Genomic DNA, 20,534 nt, shown 5'->3' on the forward strand with positions numbered 1-20,534 from the left:
CTTTATCCAGTAAATATATTCTGCTAAAGCTGATGTTGTCATTTCTAGTGTGCATGTCACCACTCTGCCTGAGTCATGTTGCTGGTCTTGCTGAGCTCACTGCTACATCCAGCAGATACATGACCCCTGAATAACAGGAGTTATCAGCAGAAGGGTAAATCCCCTGACTCTGCCCACGTGCACTTTTACCCTCATCAGCTTATCAGAGGGATTTCACCCCCCCACCCCCGCTCAAGGCTTTGTATTTTCTATAAATTAGCATTTCCCAGCAGACCCCCTGTGGCTCCGTCAGCCTGACCCTGGGCTTAGTGCGATGACGATGATTTCTCCGCTCTAAGCTGTGATCAGAGCTACTTCATGAGCCGCTGGAAGCGTCACCATCAAGCTGCACCATCAAAATCAGCTCTTTTTCCCCAGAAATCTTTTCTCATCATCATTTCTGTCCATTTCTACAGACTTCATCTCTGGTTCATCATCGGTTGTGGATCCAGCAGGCTGACTTAAACACTGATCGTGTTTGTGGTTTGTCTTTAAACAGCGCTAGTGGAAAAGTCAAATCAAAATATTATTAATCTGTGAAATAACTGGGAGTGGTTTACACATCACCCTACATTTATACTTTATTTTAAACTATTCTTTACACAGCCTGTACAAAAAACGGTCACACACTAATATGTTGTTGGACCTCCTCTATCTCTGATTCCAGCAACATTCTGTGGTATCGTCTCGGTAAGCTTCAGCAATGTCACAACCTTTATTTCCGTCCAGAGCTGCCTTAATTTTTCACCAAGGTCTTGTAGTGCAGATGGATGAGTTGTACCTTCATCACATTCCAAAGATCCTCCATGGGGTTCAGGTCTGGACTTTGGGGTGGCCAGTCTCCTGCTCACTGAACCACTCTTTCACAAGCTGAGCCCCATGAAACCCTGCATTGTCATCTTGGAATATGGCCATGCCATCAGTAAAGGTGGAATAACGTGCTCATTCATTCAGGTAGTCTGCTGGCCTCATTCTTTGGACACATGATGTTGCAGAACTTGGACCTGACAAACTGCAGCAACCCCAGATCATAGACAGCCCCCACAGGCTTGTATAGTCGGCACTAGACATGATGGCTGCATCATTTTATCTGCTTCTCTTCTTACCCTGATGCCACCATCACTCTGAAACAGGGTAAATCTGGACTCATCAGACCACATGGCATTCTTCCATTGCTTCAGAGTCCAAACTTTATGCTATGTAGCAAACTGAGGTCTTTTTTGTGATTATCCTCACTGATAAGGTGTTTTCTTAACAGCTGTTCAATCCCTTGAGTTACCTTTACATTGTTCATGTGGAAATGTTCTTACTTTCACTTTTAAACATAGCCCTGAGTTCTACTGTTGTTTTTCTTTCTTTTTTACTAAATGTTTAAGTGATCACCGAACACAATCATTCAGGATTTCTTCTGACTACATCCTGGAAAACGATGGTTCTCCACCATCCTTCCAGTTTTAAATGATATGCTGGATAGTTTTTAGTACCGTTTTAGTAGTTTCTGCATCTTCTTAAGGCTCATTATGCTCGACGCAGAAGATGGATACGCGAACAGACGGACAGTTTCGTCCGTCTTCTGCGTTGGTTATCCACATATTTTAGTCTGTTGCTTGACAATTCACACAGAAGATGAAGCGGAAATTGCGGGGGCAGTGCTGAGCAGAATAACATGTGGCAATGTTTGAAACAGACGTTGCTATTTACACACATAAAGGAGCAGAAATGGGCCTTTAGATGTTTTCTCTGCTTGATGCCAATGATTGACGCATCTGTAAAGGATAAACATCTTTTTTGTTCCCACCATGCTTTTGACACCTAGACTGTCAAAAATACCCTCAATATTATCTCTTCCGAAAGCTACTTATACCACAGGTACCAGCGATGTAATCAATAAACCATTTCCCACTTTCAAACATGTTATTAATATAATTTTTAAAAATAATTTTATTTTAAATTTAACCATGTGGTGGCCTCCAGAAATCGCATCATAAACGCCCTGTAATTGGTAGATTTTTTTTTAAAGAAATATTACATCCTTAATAAAAAATAAATAAATAAAATAGAGAAATTTCTACAGCAAAGAACATGAGTGTTTTGGGTCTGAGGGGAAGTGCTGCATGGGGTCTGCATGAATCTGTGTAGATTTAATAGGAGACTTCAGACTCTGCATTTGGCTTTGTGGATATCAAAGGATTTATTTTTCCGGAGAATGGAATCTTACAACATTAAATAGGATATCAAGTCTGTTTGATGCCAAATGATGATGTAATTTCTCCTGTACAGTGCTGTAAAGTTTAAATTTATTGACTTGTATTCTGCATCTCAGACTTTTCTATGTTCTTCAATCTGCTGCAGGCATTGGCGATGGGGGGGTCCAAAAGTAAGCCCAAGGATGTAGGCCAGCGAACACGCAGTCTCGATGGCAACTTCAGCGCTGGGGGAGGGGCCGGCGGTCACCATCACAACTCTGCTCAGCAGTCCCTAACACCCAACCGAAGCCCCACAGTGGACAGGGGTCTCAGTAACAATCAGTCTCTGGCTAATAATGCAGAACTGGCTCTGTTTGGAGGCGTGGACAACAACGCTGTAACGTCCTCCAACAGCATGACTCTGGCAGGTGAGAAGCTCCACTTATTTAACGCTTTGGACAGTTTGACTGTATGTTTTGTGAAGTTCTCTGGTTACAGCCAGATTTTTGGTTCTCTTATAGGTGGCGTGACGACATTCGTGGCGTTGTATGACTATGAGTCTCGAACAGCGTCTGATTTGTCTTTCAGGAAGGGCGAACGCCTGCAGATAGTAAACAATACGTAAGAAAATACTAAAAACACTTCTGATTTTAATCAGTCTTTGCCTCGTCTGTCGCCTTTTGTAACCAAAGATACCAACTCTTTCTTATAACTGCACATGTAAACGGTGAAGAATGTAACCATAGAAACCACCATTCCCCCAGAAATGCTTGAATTACAGTCAGGTGACATGTTTCTGGTCTACGTTTTAATTAATCCATGAAGCAGATCACTGAGTCACTGCATCAAGTTAAGTAAGGATTTGACTACTTTCAGTTCTGGTAGATTTAAAAATACACCTAGTAATTCATTGGAGTCCTAACCTGTTTAAATGGGACAGTTCTGCTTTTTTAAAGCAAATACGTGTTCTGTGACTCCATAGAGGTGCAGTGAACCATGCATGGTAAAACAAATTGCTGACCTAGAAGGCAGAATCTCAGAACAATAGTGGATTATCGCTGCATCTGGCCCCTTAAGCCAAAAACCTGGATCATTATTGGCTAAACTACATCAAGAATCCATGAACCATCTCTGTTATTAGTTAGCAGGTTAACTTCTGGCCAGTCGTGGTTGTTGTAGTTCTAGTCCATTTAACTTATTCTTGATGAAACCTAATTTTTTCTGCCTCCTGTCTGAAATGACATACTCAATATAAATTAAGTATATTTTCACAACTACAAGGGTATGTGAGATTACTACAGAAGTGTCAGAATCAAGATGTGTGTGACTGTGTCAGAGTAAATTTACCTTAAGCACAAAAAAGTATATGGTTCCCTTCGCCTAAAAAAAAAACACATTACTTTCAGTGAAAACCAGAACATAGCAGCCCATTTAATCTAGGAATTAGTAAAGTAGCCCTAGGAGATAGTTAAGTTATCATAGGAATGAGTGAAGTTGCTCTAGCACTTTGAATTGTCTTGTACATGAAATGTGCTATAAAAATAAATTTGCCATGCCTTTGCCTAGGATTGAGTAAAGTTGTCCTAGGGATGAAAAGTAATCGTATTGTTTTTTTTGTTGTTGTTTTTTTTTTTGTTTTGTTTTGTTTTGTCCAACAAGTGCTTTCTGGCACTTGCCAGGCCAACATTGTAAATAAGAATTTGTTCTTAATGTTTTGCCTGGTAAAATAAAGGTTAATTAAAATAAATAAGTTGACTAATCCTAAGTAAAGTCATCCTAGTGATGAGTAAAGTCATGTCTGTTGAGGAACTGTGCTACAGTAGAAGGTAAAAAGTGAACCTGAGCAGTTTTCCAGGTGTTTTAATACAGGTGTTAAGCAGGTAAATATCTTAGGAAGCCATTGGCTGATGTTGATGATGGACATCTCTATCAATGGTCAGAGTCGAGGGAATCCAGGGATAGCCCCCACATTCACCTTAGAAACACCATGAGGATCCAGAAAGAAGTGAAGCCCAAGATAGCCTATGATAGAGAGAGTGAATCCTTCACTATAAAACCTCTTTCATCTCCATGGAAACCAGCAGGACCTTCATGATTTATTTCAAACAAAGGCAGAGTCGTAGGAGAACACATTAGCAGAGTTTTTAAAGCTGGAATCAAACTTTTCACCACAAAACAGCAGAAGTAAGACGTGATTTCCATATAATAGTTAGGGGTTTGAACTGTGTTTGGTTTGGATCTCAATGCTTTCTAGAGTCTTTTAGCTGAGTTTCTTCACGCCACTTTGCTATGTTACATGTTAGGATTGCTGCTTCAGGAAGAGGTTAAATGTAAAAATATGAGGCATAAATGTTGACCTGACGTAGACTGTGTGAGCCTCTCTATCAGGCCTTGCTACTGTCAAATTATCTAATGGTTAAAAAATACTTCAGATACACTCAGTATTATCACATGAAGTATAGTGCTGTCTTTTCTGTCACTGCTTCTAATATGTATTTCTGTAACATCCTTCTTTCCCCACCACGTCCCTTTTTGTCTCTTTCCCATTTCTGCATCACAAACCACATATTTTTACAGGAGGAAGGTGAACTGCAGGTTTGTGTTTAAATGTGCCTTTTGTGTGTGTGTATCCTGTAGAACATGTAGTACTTCACATTCATAACCCTTCATCACACACCCCTTCCCCATGAGCCATGGTTAAAGTGAAGGTGTTGATGCAGAGCCTTGCAGCACTATCAGCATCTCGGCTAAGAGGCAATTAATCTGCAACTTTTCTTATTTTTCCTTTAAATTGTTCTAATATAGTGCTGCAAAGCTGCAGCAGCCCAGTCCCCGATTAAAGTGTATCATATGCACATCATCATCTGTCCTACCCACATGAATGCATGTTTGTATAATGGCATAACTCAAAGATAGTCTTTCTTTTAACAATACAGTAACCTGGGCTCATATTTATCAAGCTTTTAAAGTGCTCAGAAACACTTTAATTCAACCTTCTTTAGTGGTTACCAGAAATAAAAAGTTATACCTTGAGATTCTTGATAAACAGCCCTAAAATTCCCATTTGTGTTTTGGGTGTGTGATGAGCCTCAGTGAAGCTGTGTATTATCGTTTCATCTGTGCAGAGAAGGGGATTGGTGGCTGGCACGCTCCCTGACCACCGGAGAGAGCGGTTACATCCCCAGCAATTATGTGGCTCCATCTGACTCCATCCAGGCAGAAGAGTAAAGCCCTTCATTTTTTCCTTGTTCTCTCTCTTTTATCTGTGTCTCACAAACTGCATGGAAGAATCAGCTCTCACATTATGGATTCTGAAGAATTTTCGGACTTCTTCATGTGCATTTGACACAAACCCTTAAAAGGATACTCAAACATTTTTTTGCAGCACAGTTATTCACTTTCATTGTAAGGAAGAGGTTAGCTAGCGGATAGTTAACTTAGCTTGGCATATGGAAAAAAAGATTTAAACCGGCCTAAAGACTGCTTCTGTTTAAAGGTAATCAAATTCACTTCCAAAGCTATAACCAGAAGCTAGATTAGCTTAGCTTGCCTTAGCTCAGCAGGTGGAAAGGAAATGGGTGATACATGGACATAATGGACTTTTTGTGAAAAATCAAGGCCAGGACAAAGACACTGTCCAAATCAATCAAATTCATTATAGTCCAATTATAATCAAATTAAAACAAATCCATTATATAATCTACATGAGTCCAATTTATCATTACTCTGTTCATATAAACAAATTAATATAAATAATGACCTAGCTAAGGAAACCAATGAATCATCAAATCTTCTCTTCGATTAAATCCTCCATCCTGAGCTGCATGAGGAAACAGTGGAGAGGAAAACCTCCATCAGAACCAGAACCAGGAAGGACGGCCATCTTCCTGGACCGGTTGGAGGGGGAGAGGACAGGAAAGAGGGGTCAACAAGCAACATAACTCTAAGCCAGGGATACCTGCTGAGAAAGAAGAAAAGAAACAAATGAATGACAACAACAACATCAGATATTTCTACATGGAGAGTAAAGAGAGCGGAGAGGAGCCCAGTGCATCATGGGACATCATCCAGCAGCCTCGTCTTGTAGCATCAGAACTAAAGGGATGGATAAGGGTCACCAAGCCAGACCTACTATAAGATTTACTAGCAACATATTAAAAGTGTAAACCATTTGCAATGTTGTTCAGATGTGACTGACATGACGAGTCTGACATGTTAACACAGAGCAGAAATAAAACACAATGCAGCATGCAGCCAGTATGTCACCAAAACGCCCACATGGTGACAGCCTGATGTCCAGGCTTGAATCATTTTACAACCAACAAACACAGTAGCTGAAACTAAAAATAAAACTAAGTTCATTTGAAAGGAGTCATCACCCATTTCTGTCTCCAGTTGTATGCTAAGCCAGGCTAACTGACTGCTCCTCCTAGCAGCTCTTCATCTTTTCTTCAGTGTCTCTGTTGGTCTTTATGTTGCTAACCTGCTTGCTTTCAACAGAACTTACAAACTAACCTTTATAACAACCACCTTTCTCACTTTTGCTTCCTGCTCCACCAGTGATCTCAAACTGACTCTAGAGTCCAGGTAAGCAGCTGCTGCTCTAGAGCCATTAGCATGCTCGCATCTGGAATACACTGAACCAGAGCTTTTCAGAGTGGGAGGTGGGCTTCTCCAGATGGTTTCCAACCAGTTTCAGGAGATACTCAGCAAGCAGAAGTAAAGATCTTATTAAAAGTACCAAGTTTCCCACTTTCTCAGAAACTAGCTGTGGAATCAGATAACACGATCCTGATCCAGTACACATCCAGGAGGTAGGCAAAATAGCTTCCTATTCAAAAATTTGGGAATTACAGCATCTTTTTCGGAGCTTTGTGCAGATGCCCACCATCTGAGACTCTGAAAACTGCTGAGCTGAACTGTTTGAGCCCATCTGAAGAATTTGCCATCCCTTCTTTTGGAATCCCATACATATTAACCTCCTCACCAGTCTGATCCATTTTTTCTCCATTTCTTTTTCCCCCTCTCATCACCAGGTGGTACTTTGGTAAAATAACACGGCGTGATTCTGAGAGGCTTCTGCTAAGTTTAGAGAACAGAAGGGGAACCTTCCTGATCAGAGAGAGTGAGACCACCAAAGGTAAATGTGTGAGTCCTGGTTTGGTTATTAAATGCCAGAACTTCCCGAGTCCTAAGAAAGTCAGATTTTTTATTTTATTTATTTATATTTTTTTTGGTCAGAGCTTTGGTTCTGAAGAAGTTTTCATCCTGGGCATTTTTTTTCACTCTTCGTGGTTTAAATAATTAATAACAAACATCTTACATCCCTCCAGTTCTGGGTATGCTGACATGTACAGAATTATCCCGTTATTTACCCCTTAACACCTAGATTAATTTACAGTTATATGAAAACAAAATGGACACTTTATTTAAAGAAAAAAAAAGGAAAACGATAAAGCCTGGGATAAAATAAAATTGAGTTAAATATTAAATAAGTTGATATTAATAAATAAATATATAAATGCATAAATTAAAGTAAATGAAAAAAACAAAATAAAATTTACTAATTAGATACAAAGAAATGCAATATAAAATGCTAGAAGTGGTTTGTACAACTTTACAACAACAGACTTCAAGGGATTAATAAGTCAGTCCGTAAGCAACATTACACCCAAATAACAGGATATTTGGAATAAACAAGGTGTGAGGAACCAAGGCCAAGGATGAAGAGAGCATGGGTTTTTTCTTTTTTTAAGAAAAAGTCTTTTATCATTTAATTTTACAAAAAAAAAAACAACAAAAAAACAAACAAAAGTACAAATTCCAAACTAAAAGTTCTGGGCCCATAAAAAAGGTCAAATAAACAGAACGGCAACATAAGGAACTAAAAACTAACTGACCTAACAAACTGACACACAAGGGAAGCTGTATACTGGCTGATCAGACCATTTTGACACAAGACGGAAAACATAAAATAACCATCTCCAGCTAACTTAATAAACTTAACTAATTCCTAACAGAACTTAACCAATTTAGACTCTTAACTCATTAGGGAAACAAATCTAAATAATCCTAATTCTACATAAAGAACAAATAAAGTAATACATAAACAATAGAAAACCTAAACCCCTCTCCCGCTATTCTCCTGTGGAATAGAAGAGTCCAATTAGGCTGCAGCCTCGTCAGGGAGATCCTCATCAGCTGGGAGTCTAGGCAGGCTTAGGCCTCCCACACACAGCAACTTCCCCAAGAACTGGCAACTCAAAGAAAAATGCATTTTAACTGAAAGCAAACCAAATTAACAAGGTAACAAAAATGAGTCAACTAAAAGTCTGCACCCAGTTAGTTAGCCACCCTGCCAAACTTGCTAATAAAAATGTAAAATAAAAAAGAAATGGTAAGTATTACAAATAAAGTGTGAATTAAATTAACTGAAATAAGGAAAAAGGTTACCAGACTGGGCTAAATGTGTGTGGCTGGCTAGATGGCCATCACACAAGGCAAGGTACTAATCTTTGGACAATCATCTTTGTGTCATGTCATGTCATGTCATGTCATGTCATGTCATGTCATGTCATGTCATGTCATGTCATGTCATGTCATGTCATGTCATGTCATGTCATGTCATGTCATGTCATGTCATGTCATGTCATGTCAATTGTTGTATTTATCTGAAGAAACCTCTGGAACATCAAAATATTGACTTGACCAGGACACGAAGTAAAGCTTTGTCTGGGACAGTTATATATAGCTGTGTGTTATCAGCCTAATTATGATCAAATTTTTGGTTTGTTTCCATGATCTGAGCTAGTGGAGATGTTAGATGCTTAACAATAAGGGGCCCAGCATGATGTCTTGGGGAACTCCACATGTAGATCTATAGTTACCCACAGATACAAGGTAGTCCCTGTCTTTGAGGATGTTCGGGTCAACTTCTGAACTTCTGTCGTTGTCTGCTGTTTAGATGGATGCTGTTCAAGACTTTAATGAGAACAGTTTCAGTCTAATTGTCCAAATCCTGACTGAAATACATCAAAACAATTACTTGCCAACAATCTGTAAAGCTTTTAATAAACAGCTTTTTCTATTATTTTAATTTAAAATGGGATGTTAGAGATGGGCCTGTACTTCATTAGTGATGTCGCTCAGTGGTGTGATCCATGCAGGTTTCAGGGTTCGTGGGAAACAGCCTGACAAGAGAGGTGTTAACTACTTGCAGAAGGTCTGGTGATATGCAGCTAAAAAACATTATTAAAAAAGGTTTTTGGGAGAATATCTAGTGAGCAGGATGAAGGGATGATCTGGCTGATGGGATTAAATTTGGACATGCTGCCTGAGTTGGTGTTAGGGGGATACCAGTGCAGCCCAGGTCCTGGCCTTGATGTGTGGATGCTAATCCCTCCTTGACTTGCATCAATTTAACCTTTAAAAAACATTGCAAATTCATCACAGGCCTTCACAGATGGAAGTTAAAAAGCAACTGGGACATGGGGGTTTGTTAGCAGATCAACCGTTGCAAACAGAATGTGTTCATTGTTGCTGTGTTTAATAATAATGCCAGAGAAGCAGGATTGCCTTGCATTTTTTTAATTTAAATTATAAACCTGAATCCTCTTTTTATAGATTTGGATGCAGAAATTAGTTTTTTGCCTCCTGCTTTCAGCTTTTCAGCTCTTTCTTATCTGCATGAACAAATATGGAGTTTCTCCATGAAGCTCCTTTATCACCTGAGATTGGACAGTTGCAACCCGCATACTTACCACTACTGCTGTGATAAGTATGTGTAACCGTATCAGATTTATTACCAAGAAACATTGTCACAATAAAGATATAATACACCAAATACTCATTTATTGACTTCTTATGCTAAATTTATATCCACCTTAAAAATGTTTTCCTCGGCTCTTCCCTGACCCACCGTCTCCAACCCACATTAACACTGCTGTTCTTTCTGCAACAAATCACCTCCCCAGACATTTCTTAAGGTTCTTTTCTGTGGGTCTTTCAGACGAACCAAAGGACTGTTAAACTTTTACTGTAGAGAGGACAAATTTTCTCTGGATTACAGTCCATGTACTGCAGAGTTCCTGGATATGACATTCTTGCTCAGTGTCGGTCAGATTCCTAACATTTTTGTCCCTGCTGATAATCTGAACTATGAAAAGTGCGTCATGTATCGTACTCGTGTGAACTGTACAGAATCTCTAAATAAATCCAACAACAACCCAGATTTTCTTAACCCTTGTAATCCCAGTCAACATCCAGACATTTATTTTTTCTGGACAGCCTCAGTTGTCAGATTATGAGGCAAATTATGTAAAATGAATGTATCAATAGATAAAGCAGCAAAAAGACGACCAAAACCAGAAAACAGAATTTATAACTAACAGAACTTTGCAGAAATGACACACAGATCAACAGTGGCCAAGTCTTTTCTCATCTGCACATCATTCTTTCAAGTCTTGGCTTTTGGGAGGAAAAATATTGGCATTGAAACGAACACACAGCAGAAACTATTTATACAACCATTACCACTTTTTCCTTATTTCCAGTTATTTATGCTTCTATTTGCCTGCTATCCTCACAAAACCAACGCCAGTCAGCTGGTGTTTGGCTTCACCGTGCATCAAAACATCTTCTTGGCTTTATTCCAGCCATAGAGGAACATTATTTTTCTTCTTTTCAGACACACATAGAACTTTCTGTTCACTTGTTGATCTTTGGCTGCTCCTGATTGGACATTACCATTAATTTAAGCTCTCTGATTGGTGGAAAGTTTGACAGTAAGTAGCTTCATCATCTTTTCCAGGTCAAAAAAAAATGCCTCTTAGCAACATAGTGATGTTTATCTTTTTATGATGAAAAAGTGATTGTGTTATCATAGATCATTCATTGTGGATTTACCATAGAGTTTATGAATAAATACGACATTTTGTGGCTGGATTGTAAACCTCCTGGACATGATATATATGCCTGGAAAACTTCCCTAGATCACCTAAAGGGTAAGCTATCCAACACAATTTACCCCACAGTTACACACTAGCCTTTCTGAGAAACTGGAGATGCCATAATTGATGGCACTCGGGGGCACTAGATTTCTAGCTAGAGTTTTTAGGGGTTTAAGACCCGGCGGAAATGGAGTTTTAGTAAGTCAAATATGAGGAAGTACAGCTGGAAATGTGAACCTGAGGAAGTAAATGATTCATTCTGTGGTACTGATTAACATGGCAACCTAGAGAACATCTAGCATACAGTACCATGAATAACATAAAATGTTGAGATCCCAGCATGAAGATCAGGATGAATTCTGCATCGTATCTCACCGAGAAGAAAATGAGAATAAAGAAAACTTGTTAGTGTTACCTGCTGCGGACTGAGTTCAGACAAAACTAATCAGATGGGAAAAGTGCTGTGGTGACGCCTGTCCAGAGATTGTTCTGATTGGCAGCTGCTCTCCTGCATCCACACACCTGATGAGCTCTATGTGTGTTTATAAGCTGTGACTAGATTGAGTGGTAGCTGTGGGGATGAACCAGGTGGGTGAGTAAAATATGAGGTCAGTGTGGAGCTAAACAGCCACAGGCCACATCAGCTCAAACAACAGAGCAGGAAGCTGTGTGGGTTTTCATGTTACCAATGCGCCCTCTGGTGGTCAAATGAGCACATTGTTTTAGTCTTTTTCTCATGTATCCCTGTTATCCCTGTTAATCCTCCCAGGTGCCTACTGTCTGTCTGTTCTGGACTACGACAACACCAAAGGGCTCAACGTGAAGCACTATAAGATTAGGAAGCTGGACAGCGGCGGCTTCTACATCACATCCCGCACACAGTTTGGTACCCTGCAGCAGCTGGTCAATCATTACCGCAGTGAGTTCACTCCTCAGTGCACAGAAACAGACCCTCTCACTTTCTTTTTATTTATTTAATCCCTTTCCTGCTCCACCAGGAGAATAGTCTGACTTATCCTCCTGTTTTCCTCCCCAGAGCATGCTGACGGACTGTGTCACAGTCTGACCGATATCTGTCCTGTACTGAAGCCGCAGACTCAAGGCTTATCCAAGGATGCCTGGGAGATCCCACGAGAGTCGCTCCGTCTAGACCTCAAGTTGGGACAGGGCTGCTTCGGCGAGGTCTGGATGGGTAAGTTCTGCTTTCACCTATCCCCTGAACAAGTCTTCAACTCTACAGAGTTAAAGAGAAAAGATAGCTGGCTCTCTTTTCATTAATGGAAACAGTTTATGAAAGGAAAACTGTGTGATGACCAACATTTATTAAAATGTTTTTAACTTTAAACTAAAAACTGACACTGAACAACTGGATTTAGAAAATATGAACAAGCCCAACCACTGAGCTCTTGAAAAAGACATCACCTCAATGGTACCATATGTCAAATCCAACATCCACGCTGCTCTCCATACGGGAAAGCTAGTCATATCGAATCCTGTTTTCATTGCAAACCAAAAACTCTCCACTGTAGATGCAAGTATCTGGGAATCACACTGGATTCTCATCCCACATACAGTCCTACATACAAGTACAAAACCTTACCTGAAAACTGAACCAAAAATTATTTGTCTATAGTAAAATCAGATCACATCTGTCTCTGTCAGTTTCTAAGACATATTCACATGCAATAATTATCTCTGCTGTTCCATTTGTTTGCCTGTTTGGACACACAACCAATGACCTTGAGCCAGTGGCAGGACTCTATAACAGAGGGTATAAGATCCATCACAGACTACCTGGCTGGACTCACCACTGTTCTGCTTTGTTACTGTCAAATGCACTAAACTTTGTCATGGGACTAACTTGTATTTCCACCTGCTCAATATATGTCCATCTGCAGTGTGCGCCCCAGAAGGACGAAGATGTGTTGTGTGTCTGTCTGTTTCTGCAGAGCAGGAACATGTTGAAAATCTGTTTTTGCTGAGAGAGGCATGATTTCTTTTAATCCTTTCCCATGTAAAATAAACAAATACAAAATCCACCTCTGCTTCAGGGGTACCAAGACACAAATGAAGTCCTCCATGGACACCGATGTCCACCATACCATCACAGCCTGGATGATCTTTCTCACCTTTGGCATGTAAAAGCAAACATCAGATTTTCTTAAAAGTAGCTAAAATGAGGACTCTTCTGCCACACTGAGATTTTCCCAGACTCCCTGAATCTTTTCCATGTTAGAGGACCAAGGAACTTTGCATTTTTGCCTTGAGAAATCTAGTTTTTTACCTGCTCTATGTTTCTCTGATGGAGTTTGAACCCAAGTGGTGAACCTTTGTTGGATGCTGCTTTTATACCCAGTCCTGACACCCTTACCTGTCACCAGTTAATCTGCTGGTTGGAGACACTTCCAGAACCATATTACTGGATATTGTAAATTGGTCAGCTGAGAAACTAAAATTACTTCCCGTATTCTTGTGTTAAATGAAAGTTCTGCAGGTGATATCGGAGATACTGGGGTTACCTGTTGTAGCTGTCAATATTTTCTCCTTTAAATGTAGCTTGTGGTGCAGAAATCTTTCTCTGCATCCAGTCAGCTCTTCCTGCTGACTGGATTCTCAGCCTGCAGTGAATTCTGATATAGCATGGTTTTCTGTTGTCAGGAACGTGGAACGGTACGACCCGGGTGGCAATCAAGACCCTGAAGCCCGGCACCATGTCCCCTGAGGCCTTCCTGCAGGAAGCTCAGGTCATGAAGAAGCTCAGGCATGAGAAACTGGTTCAGCTTTACGCTGTGGTGTCTGAGGAACCCATCTACATCGTCACAGAGTACATGGGCCAAGGTCGGCATGAATAGATCTTTTTCTCCATGACTTTTTTAAATATAGTTGTAGAATCATTAAATTGGATTTAAAGATCAGTCTAATACTGACATGCAGCATACTCCCTGCTAACAGGGAGCTTACTGGATTTTCTGAAGGGGGACATGGGGAAGATGCTCCGCCTCCCTCAGCTGGTGGACATGGCCTCACAGGTCAGAACAAGACATTTCCTGTCACGAACTTCGGTTTTTTGTTGTTTTTTTTTTTTTTTTTTTCATAAGAATGACCAGAACAGTTTTCCTCTTCCTGCTCAGATTGCTTCAGGGATGGCCTACGTGGAAAGGATGAACTACGTGCACAGAGACCTTCGTGCTGCCAACATCCTAGTGGGAGATAACCTGGTCTGTAAAGTTGCAGATTTTGGTCTGGCTCGCCTCATCGAGGATAACGAATATACTGCCAGACAAGGTGAGCCCCACGAAGATCCGAGTTAGCAGACAATATCAGAGTTTGTACACTTTGTGTGGAATGGCAGGAGTCACTTTTTAAAGCTGGAATAGATGTTACCGACCTGAAGAGGTCAAATACTTGAAAGTTTTTTTAAAAAGGCATCTTTCATGACTCCTTTCTGTCCTCCACTCACAGCAAAGGAGCAGAGATCTGGAGTACTACGTCTTTATTTTAGTGCTTCCTCACAGCAAATCTCCATATTTAACATACTGTAGTTCCTGTTTCACAGACTGTAACTGAAATATGTACTTTGTTCTTGTCAGATATCTAGATAGACGTTTCAGCTGTTCAGAAAGACATTTCAGACATTTGGAACCGGAGACATTTGTAATCTGATTACTCAGAATGAAAGTGAAAATATGTCGAAGTGGTGTTAAGAGATGTCTGAAGCTGGTTTTGTGTGTTGGTGAGTCAGAGCATCTTGAGGCAGAAATTCAACTTTAGTTTCATTTCTAACGCTACAGCTCGTCATGACAGAAGCTGTCAGACTGGAACAGCAACCAGAAACTTGTCTCCTCAGTCTAATGAGACTCATATTGTCACAAGACTGAGTCAAACTGAACCCAAATGCAGACCAGAATCCTTTCAAAAAGGATGGGATAACCCAGAGATAAGCTGGCCAACCAACAGTCGAGGGGGAAGGTGATGGATGAAGATCAGGGTGGTAAATACAGCCAGGATGATGAGTGGATGAGATAGGAACCTGGAAAACTGAGGGCTCATGACACAACAACACCTCTTACTAATCAGAAGTTTTAGATATCTCAGACTAACAAGTCCAAGCTGTCTCATGTCGGGTCAGAATGAAGCAGTCGCAGAGTAAACACTGATTCCTGAAACCAAGGTTTGCTGATTGTGTGAGAGCTCAGAAAGGATGAAGATGCTTTTTGTTTCTGTCCTGCTGCACTGATCTAATTTGATCTCACTGATGAACTTGTAATCCTGCAGGCGCTAAGTTTCCCATCAAATGGACAGCTCCCGAGGCGGCTCTCTACGGCCGCTTCACCATTAAATCTGATGTCTGGTCATTTGGGATCCTGCTGACTGAACTGGCCACCAAAGGCCGAGTTCCCTACCCAGGTCCGTTTTCAGGTTTTAGTTTCAGTCTGAGGAACCAGTGCAGATACATGAACATGAAGCACAGAGTCCAAATGTGTGTTTTGTGTCCCAGGTATGGTGAACCGGGAGGTGCTGGACCAGGTGGAGCGTGGTTACAGGATGCCGTGCCCAGCAGAGTGTCCTGAATCCCTCCATGAGCTGATGCTGACCTGCTGGAGGAAAGAACCTGAGGAGAGGCCCACCTTTGAGTACCTGCAGGGATTCCTGGAGGATTACTTCACCTCTACAGAACCTCAGTACCAGCCAGGAGAGAACCTGTAATTGCTGCTGTGCAGATCACGGATATGCAGAACAGGCTGGCTGCTTTAAAGTGCACGGCCGTATTCGCCTGTGTGACCACATAATTCTGGATACAATCAGAAAAAAAGATCGTCCATCCAGTTTTTCCAAATTCTCTTTCCTTCAGCATGTTTGTTCTGTCTGACAGCGAGTCGCCGTTTCCTTCCTTTTCTTTTTACACACTTTCATCCATCAAATCAACAGCAAACCGGTCGGACCACTCTCCCCTGTGCTAAGAACAGGCTGAACATTCCTGATGCAGGTTTCCAGACCCAGCTCCGAGATCTCCACACCCAGCTCTGAGATCTCCACACCCAGCTCTGAGATCTCCACACCCAGCTCTGAGATCTCCACACCCAGCTCTGAGATCTCCACACCCAGCTCTGAGATCTCCACACCCAGCTCTGAGATCTCCACACCCAGCTCTGAGATCTCCACACCCAGATCTGAGATCTCCACACCCAGATCTGAGATCTCCACACCCAGATCTGAGATCTCCACACCCAGATCTGAACATGACATCAGACCAGGACCCAGAACTGAACATGACCTTGGACTGAGACCTAGAACTGAACAGACCAGGACCCAGAACTGAATGTGACCTTGGACTGAGACCCAGAACTGAACAGACCAGGACCCAGAACTAAATGTAACATCAGACCGGGACCCAGAACTGAACGTGACCTTGGACTGAGACCCAGAACTGAACAGACCAGGACCCAGAACTAAAGGTAACATCAGACCGGGATTTAGAACTGAATGTGACTTGGTACCGGGACTCAGAACTGAACATGATGTTGGACTGAGACCTAGAACTGAACATGACATCAGACCGGGACCCACACCTGAACATGACCAGCTACCAGGACCCAGAACTAAACAGGACATCAGACACAGAACTGAACATGACCTCGTACTGGGACCCAGAACTGGATCCATCTCTTCCTGCTGAAAACACCACCGGATGTTTTTACAGGATCTTATGTGAAAAACTAAATCTGTCTTCCACTTCGAGACTTTAGGAGACTTGATCTGGAACAGTGGTTTCTGATGACGTTTATTATTCTGGTTGAACTGGGACTGTGTAGTTTGACCAGAAGGACTTGTTCCAATCACCAGCCAGTTAAATTGGTTTATTGCTGTAACATCCAGAGAGCCGATGGTCTGTCTCCATTTTCTAATCCTGACTTCTTGTTATTTTATTAGGACAAATAGCTACTGATGGGTAAAGGTCATCTCAGGATGGGGAGGATGGGGCATTTTCTGTTCTTCAGCTGTGCTATATTATAGATTTTAATGTTTTTATTTGAACAAACGTTGACCAGCTTTGGGTTTTCTCTGTTCAGAGATTCTGCACCTGTGGACCGAACTAACTGGATCATCAGGATGTTTTTATGTGCCACTTCAGGTTAAATTTTCTCTTTTCAGCACCGACCTCCATTAAAATGGAGACTCTATTTCTTTAATTAGTGCATCTTTGAGCACAACGTTAACACTGGAAATTTATTTTTAGTTTTTAAATTAGAAAAGTGAGCTGAGTGTGATTATTGCTCCTGGCCTGCAGGAGGCCGATTGCAAAACATTACCATCACTTCACACTATAAACATGTACAGCTAATAAATCGGCATTTTGAAATTCAATTGTAAATACTTTTAGTGCTAATGTTTGTATATATCATCATCATTATAATTTATTCCTTTTAAATAACCCATTTGTTCATTTTTCTTTCAGCTGTTCAGATTTTTATGGCACTTTTTTGGGTTAACATCTGACATCTAAAAAATGTTCCATAAGCACAGTTTTTAGTACCATGTTGATGTGTATATTTCATCACCCAGGACCAGAACATTCAGATTAGATGACACCCTGTGTGGTTGTGATGGTATGTAAATGAGGGGAGCTTGTGTGGCGTTGTCATGGTGACGACAGGTGAAAGGTGTTTCGTAGATATCAGCCAACCTGACATCATCCCATTTCCTGCTCTCATTGAATGTTTATGAGCACAGATATGGTTGAAGTGCATGTTAAAGTTCATATTGGAATGCGTCCGAGCTTTTCAGCTCAGGCCGTTTCTTTTGGGCTTCTTTAGGTCTCCTTTCTATGCAGATGTTTTTATATCTGTTTTAATCCTATATAGAGACTTTTTCTACCATATTCAATGAGTATTTTCACATGAAAAATTCTTTGTTAAATTTTCTGAATATTGTTCAAATCTGAAAGGTAAATTTGAATAAAATTTGTATACTTGCATCTGTTTCTTCTTTTTTTTCATCTGCATATTTTCTGTTTCTTGAAGCAGGACCTGCTACTGTTTGTTTACCTGTTACTGTTTGTTTACCTGTGTCACTTGATATTAACAGTAACTATCCAAAGGTCACAAATATCCCAGTTTTTTATTGGAATTAATTAAAAACTCCCCCTAAGTTTAAATTTGTTTTTCCCTCTAGTCCTGTCCAGCATAATGACCACAGAATGATGGTCTGGCTGCTGTGTTGTGCCCAAATTTGCTTAAATTAAATAAAAGCATTAACTGCAGGGCACCACTGAGACAAACCTCTTGGAAACTAACAACTAAGCATCGATATCGGTCTCAAGCATCTGTATGTCTGTGCGTGTCAATCTGGGACAAATAGACCTCAGAAATTAATGCTACGCATTTGTGAGAAACCAGCCTGGGCAGTGCAAACCAGTTTGACCAGATGGTCACAGGGTTGACAAAGGTAGAAAGGATCTTTATCATGCACCATTGCAGCTCCATTGTGACATACATTCTCATCACAATTCCCTGTTACGTGAATGTTTTTGTATGTTTTAAAAGATAATAAACTTTAAAAAAATCTCATCACAATTGCTGGTGAGAGATCAGAACTATTTTAGAAGGTGACATGGACACTGCAAAAATAAGAGGAAACAAGTATGAGACCATCGTGTCCATGCATGGAGAAAGATGCTTTAGAAACAGCAGGAAGTTGCCTGTCGAGTGTTTTGTATATAGTCATCTGAGTTAGCTCAGCAAAACAACAAAGCAATAACTTCCTCTATTGTTGTCATGTTTTTTATTTTGTTTTTACCCTACAAATTCAGCAACTTTGTCTGGTCTGAGTTCTGCATATTGCTGGTTTCTCTGCACTAACAGCTCAAACACAATGAATTATTTTACAGTAAAAGAAGAAATGTGAAGGTATAAACAGTTCTACTATAATTAGCTGCAGTATTTAAATTATGTTTGCAAAGGAAATAATAATCCAATGTGTACAAATAGAAATCAAAGATATTTTACTAAATTTAGGTCTGGGATGTGAGACTTTTACCTTTTCTTGTTCTGAAAACAAAGATATGACGACTTCCACCACTGAGGTCTCCAAACATGTTTCACAGTTGGGTTTTATTCACAGCTGGAGACCATATGTGTTTTGTTTTGTTATTGTTTTTGTTTTTTAATCAGTTGGGCTGCAGGGTGGTCTGGTGGTCTGCAGGAAGACTGCTGGTTCTAGAGGGTTCTTTCTGCGGAGAGTTTCTCTGTTGAGTTCTTTCCAGGTTCTCCAGCTTCCTCCCAGAGGCCAGGGAGATGATGTTGGGTTTGCTGGTGGTTTTGAACAGACATGAGGAGTTAGTGTGTTTGTATCTGAGATTGACTGGTGACTGTCCAAGGTGGACCTGCTGCTCATCTGAGAGCAGGTGGAAATAATTCTACCTCCCACAACTCAGAATTACACTGGAATGATGGATGGATGGATGGATGGATGGATGGATGGATGGAGATCAGGGTATCAATGGTAGGCAATATAAACACTAATCTGAAATAGAAAGTCCACCATCTTTCAGTAACACGGTTTTACATATCAGGGCATTATAATAAAGAAATCTTCGCCATCTTCTAAGATGCAACAACATGATGAATCATACTGTGTCATTAACTACCGGATATCAGAATCACTATGTAAAAAACTGTCCATCCAACGACCCAGCAGCTTGGAGAAGTTCCTTTACAGAATGGCTCAGGTCTGGATTCTGTCGCCGTCTGGACTTTGCCTTGGCTTCAGTTGAAGTCTGGACTTGACCACAGCTACTCTCCGATTCTTTCAATTAAAGAATCGTTCATTTAAATACAGTGTCTTCATCATAATCACAGCATACAACACAATCCCTAATCAGTTTGATTAAATCTACTAGGATTTGGTTTCAGAGATCAGACACAGAAAACTGAAGCGGTACTTGCGGATTTCTCATAGATATTTACCCATACTGCAGCGTTATTTATTTTTTATTCTGTTAATCTGTTCGTTCGTTTGTTCGGTAAGATGAGTCGTGGACATCACCGATCCCACCCCTCTTCCACGTGCTCCTTCTTTTCCTCCCAGCTCCTATAAAAACATCTGTTTTTAATGTTTAAACGAAGCAATAAAAACAGAAGCCTTTGATCTCAGAGCAGCCACGGGTCTCATCAGTTACCCGCTCGTTACGTGCGCGAGCTCGCGCTTCAGTTGAGGCTGTGGCAGAAAGTCCCGGAAGAGACTGGGCTCGTGCACTATGGACTCGAGGCTCAGGTGAGGCCCCCGTAAACAAAGGTTGGAGAGAAACCCTGAAAACCAGGACCGAGTTCCACAAAAAAAAAAAAAAACGTTTCCAGCCGGA

At 40.8% G+C, this 20,534-nt stretch overlaps 2 protein-coding genes across 5 annotated transcripts in view; both read left to right on the plus strand.

The window, feature by feature from the left end:
• src (v-src avian sarcoma (Schmidt-Ruppin A-2) viral oncogene homolog) overlaps positions 1 to 18,147 on the plus strand; it is a 36,453-nt gene extending 18,306 nt beyond the window's left edge. Inside the window, exons 2-14 of one of the 4 annotated variants that reach the window (XM_042004392.1) lie at positions 2,392 to 2,653; positions 2,747 to 2,846; positions 4,803 to 4,820; positions 5,351 to 5,449; positions 6,786 to 6,812; positions 7,262 to 7,365; positions 11,943 to 12,092; positions 12,210 to 12,365; positions 13,832 to 14,011; positions 14,126 to 14,202; positions 14,305 to 14,458; positions 15,449 to 15,580; positions 15,672 to 18,147. In XM_042004392.1, the coding sequence (XP_041860326.1) occupies positions 2,401 to 2,653; positions 2,747 to 2,846; positions 4,803 to 4,820; positions 5,351 to 5,449; positions 6,786 to 6,812; positions 7,262 to 7,365; positions 11,943 to 12,092; positions 12,210 to 12,365; positions 13,832 to 14,011; positions 14,126 to 14,202; positions 14,305 to 14,458; positions 15,449 to 15,580; positions 15,672 to 15,880 (1,659 nt within the window). In that variant the 5' untranslated portion in view covers positions 2,392 to 2,400 and the 3' untranslated portion in view covers positions 15,881 to 18,147. The remainder of the gene's footprint in view (positions 1 to 2,391; positions 2,654 to 2,746; positions 2,847 to 4,802; positions 4,821 to 5,350; positions 5,450 to 6,785; positions 6,813 to 7,261; positions 7,366 to 11,942; positions 12,093 to 12,209; positions 12,366 to 13,831; positions 14,012 to 14,125; positions 14,203 to 14,304; positions 14,459 to 15,448; positions 15,581 to 15,671) is intronic. The other 3 variants (XM_042004393.1, XM_042004395.1, XM_042004394.1) reach the window with 3 other exon arrangements.
• LOC121651948 (probable GPI-anchored adhesin-like protein PGA55) lies at positions 16,155 to 18,147 on the plus strand. The gene is made up of 2 exons (XM_042004427.1): positions 16,155 to 16,425; positions 16,508 to 18,147. The coding sequence occupies exons 1-2, from the start codon at positions 16,155 to 16,157 to the stop codon at positions 16,543 to 16,545; spliced, it is 309 nt and encodes a 102-aa protein (XP_041860361.1). The 3' UTR covers positions 16,546 to 18,147.
• Positions 18,148 to 20,534: the final 2,387 nt, after the last annotated feature.

Source organism: Melanotaenia boesemani, chromosome 13 (genome assembly GCF_017639745.1).
Source record: "Melanotaenia boesemani isolate fMelBoe1 chromosome 13, fMelBoe1.pri, whole genome shotgun sequence".
Classification (NCBI taxonomy): Eukaryota; Metazoa; Chordata; class Actinopteri; order Atheriniformes; family Melanotaeniidae; genus Melanotaenia; species Melanotaenia boesemani.

What these genes read in the sequence shown, in the direction of transcription:
- LOC121651948 (XM_042004427.1), top strand. Translation starts at nt 16,155, where the DNA reads ATGCAGGTTTCCAGACCCAGCTCCGAGATCTCCACACCCAGCTCTGAG. An exon ending in ATCTGAACATGACATCAGAC is followed by an intron (nt 16,426 to 16,507) that starts CAGGACCCAGAA and finishes GTGACCTTGGAC; the next exon opens with TGAGACCCAGAACTGAACAG.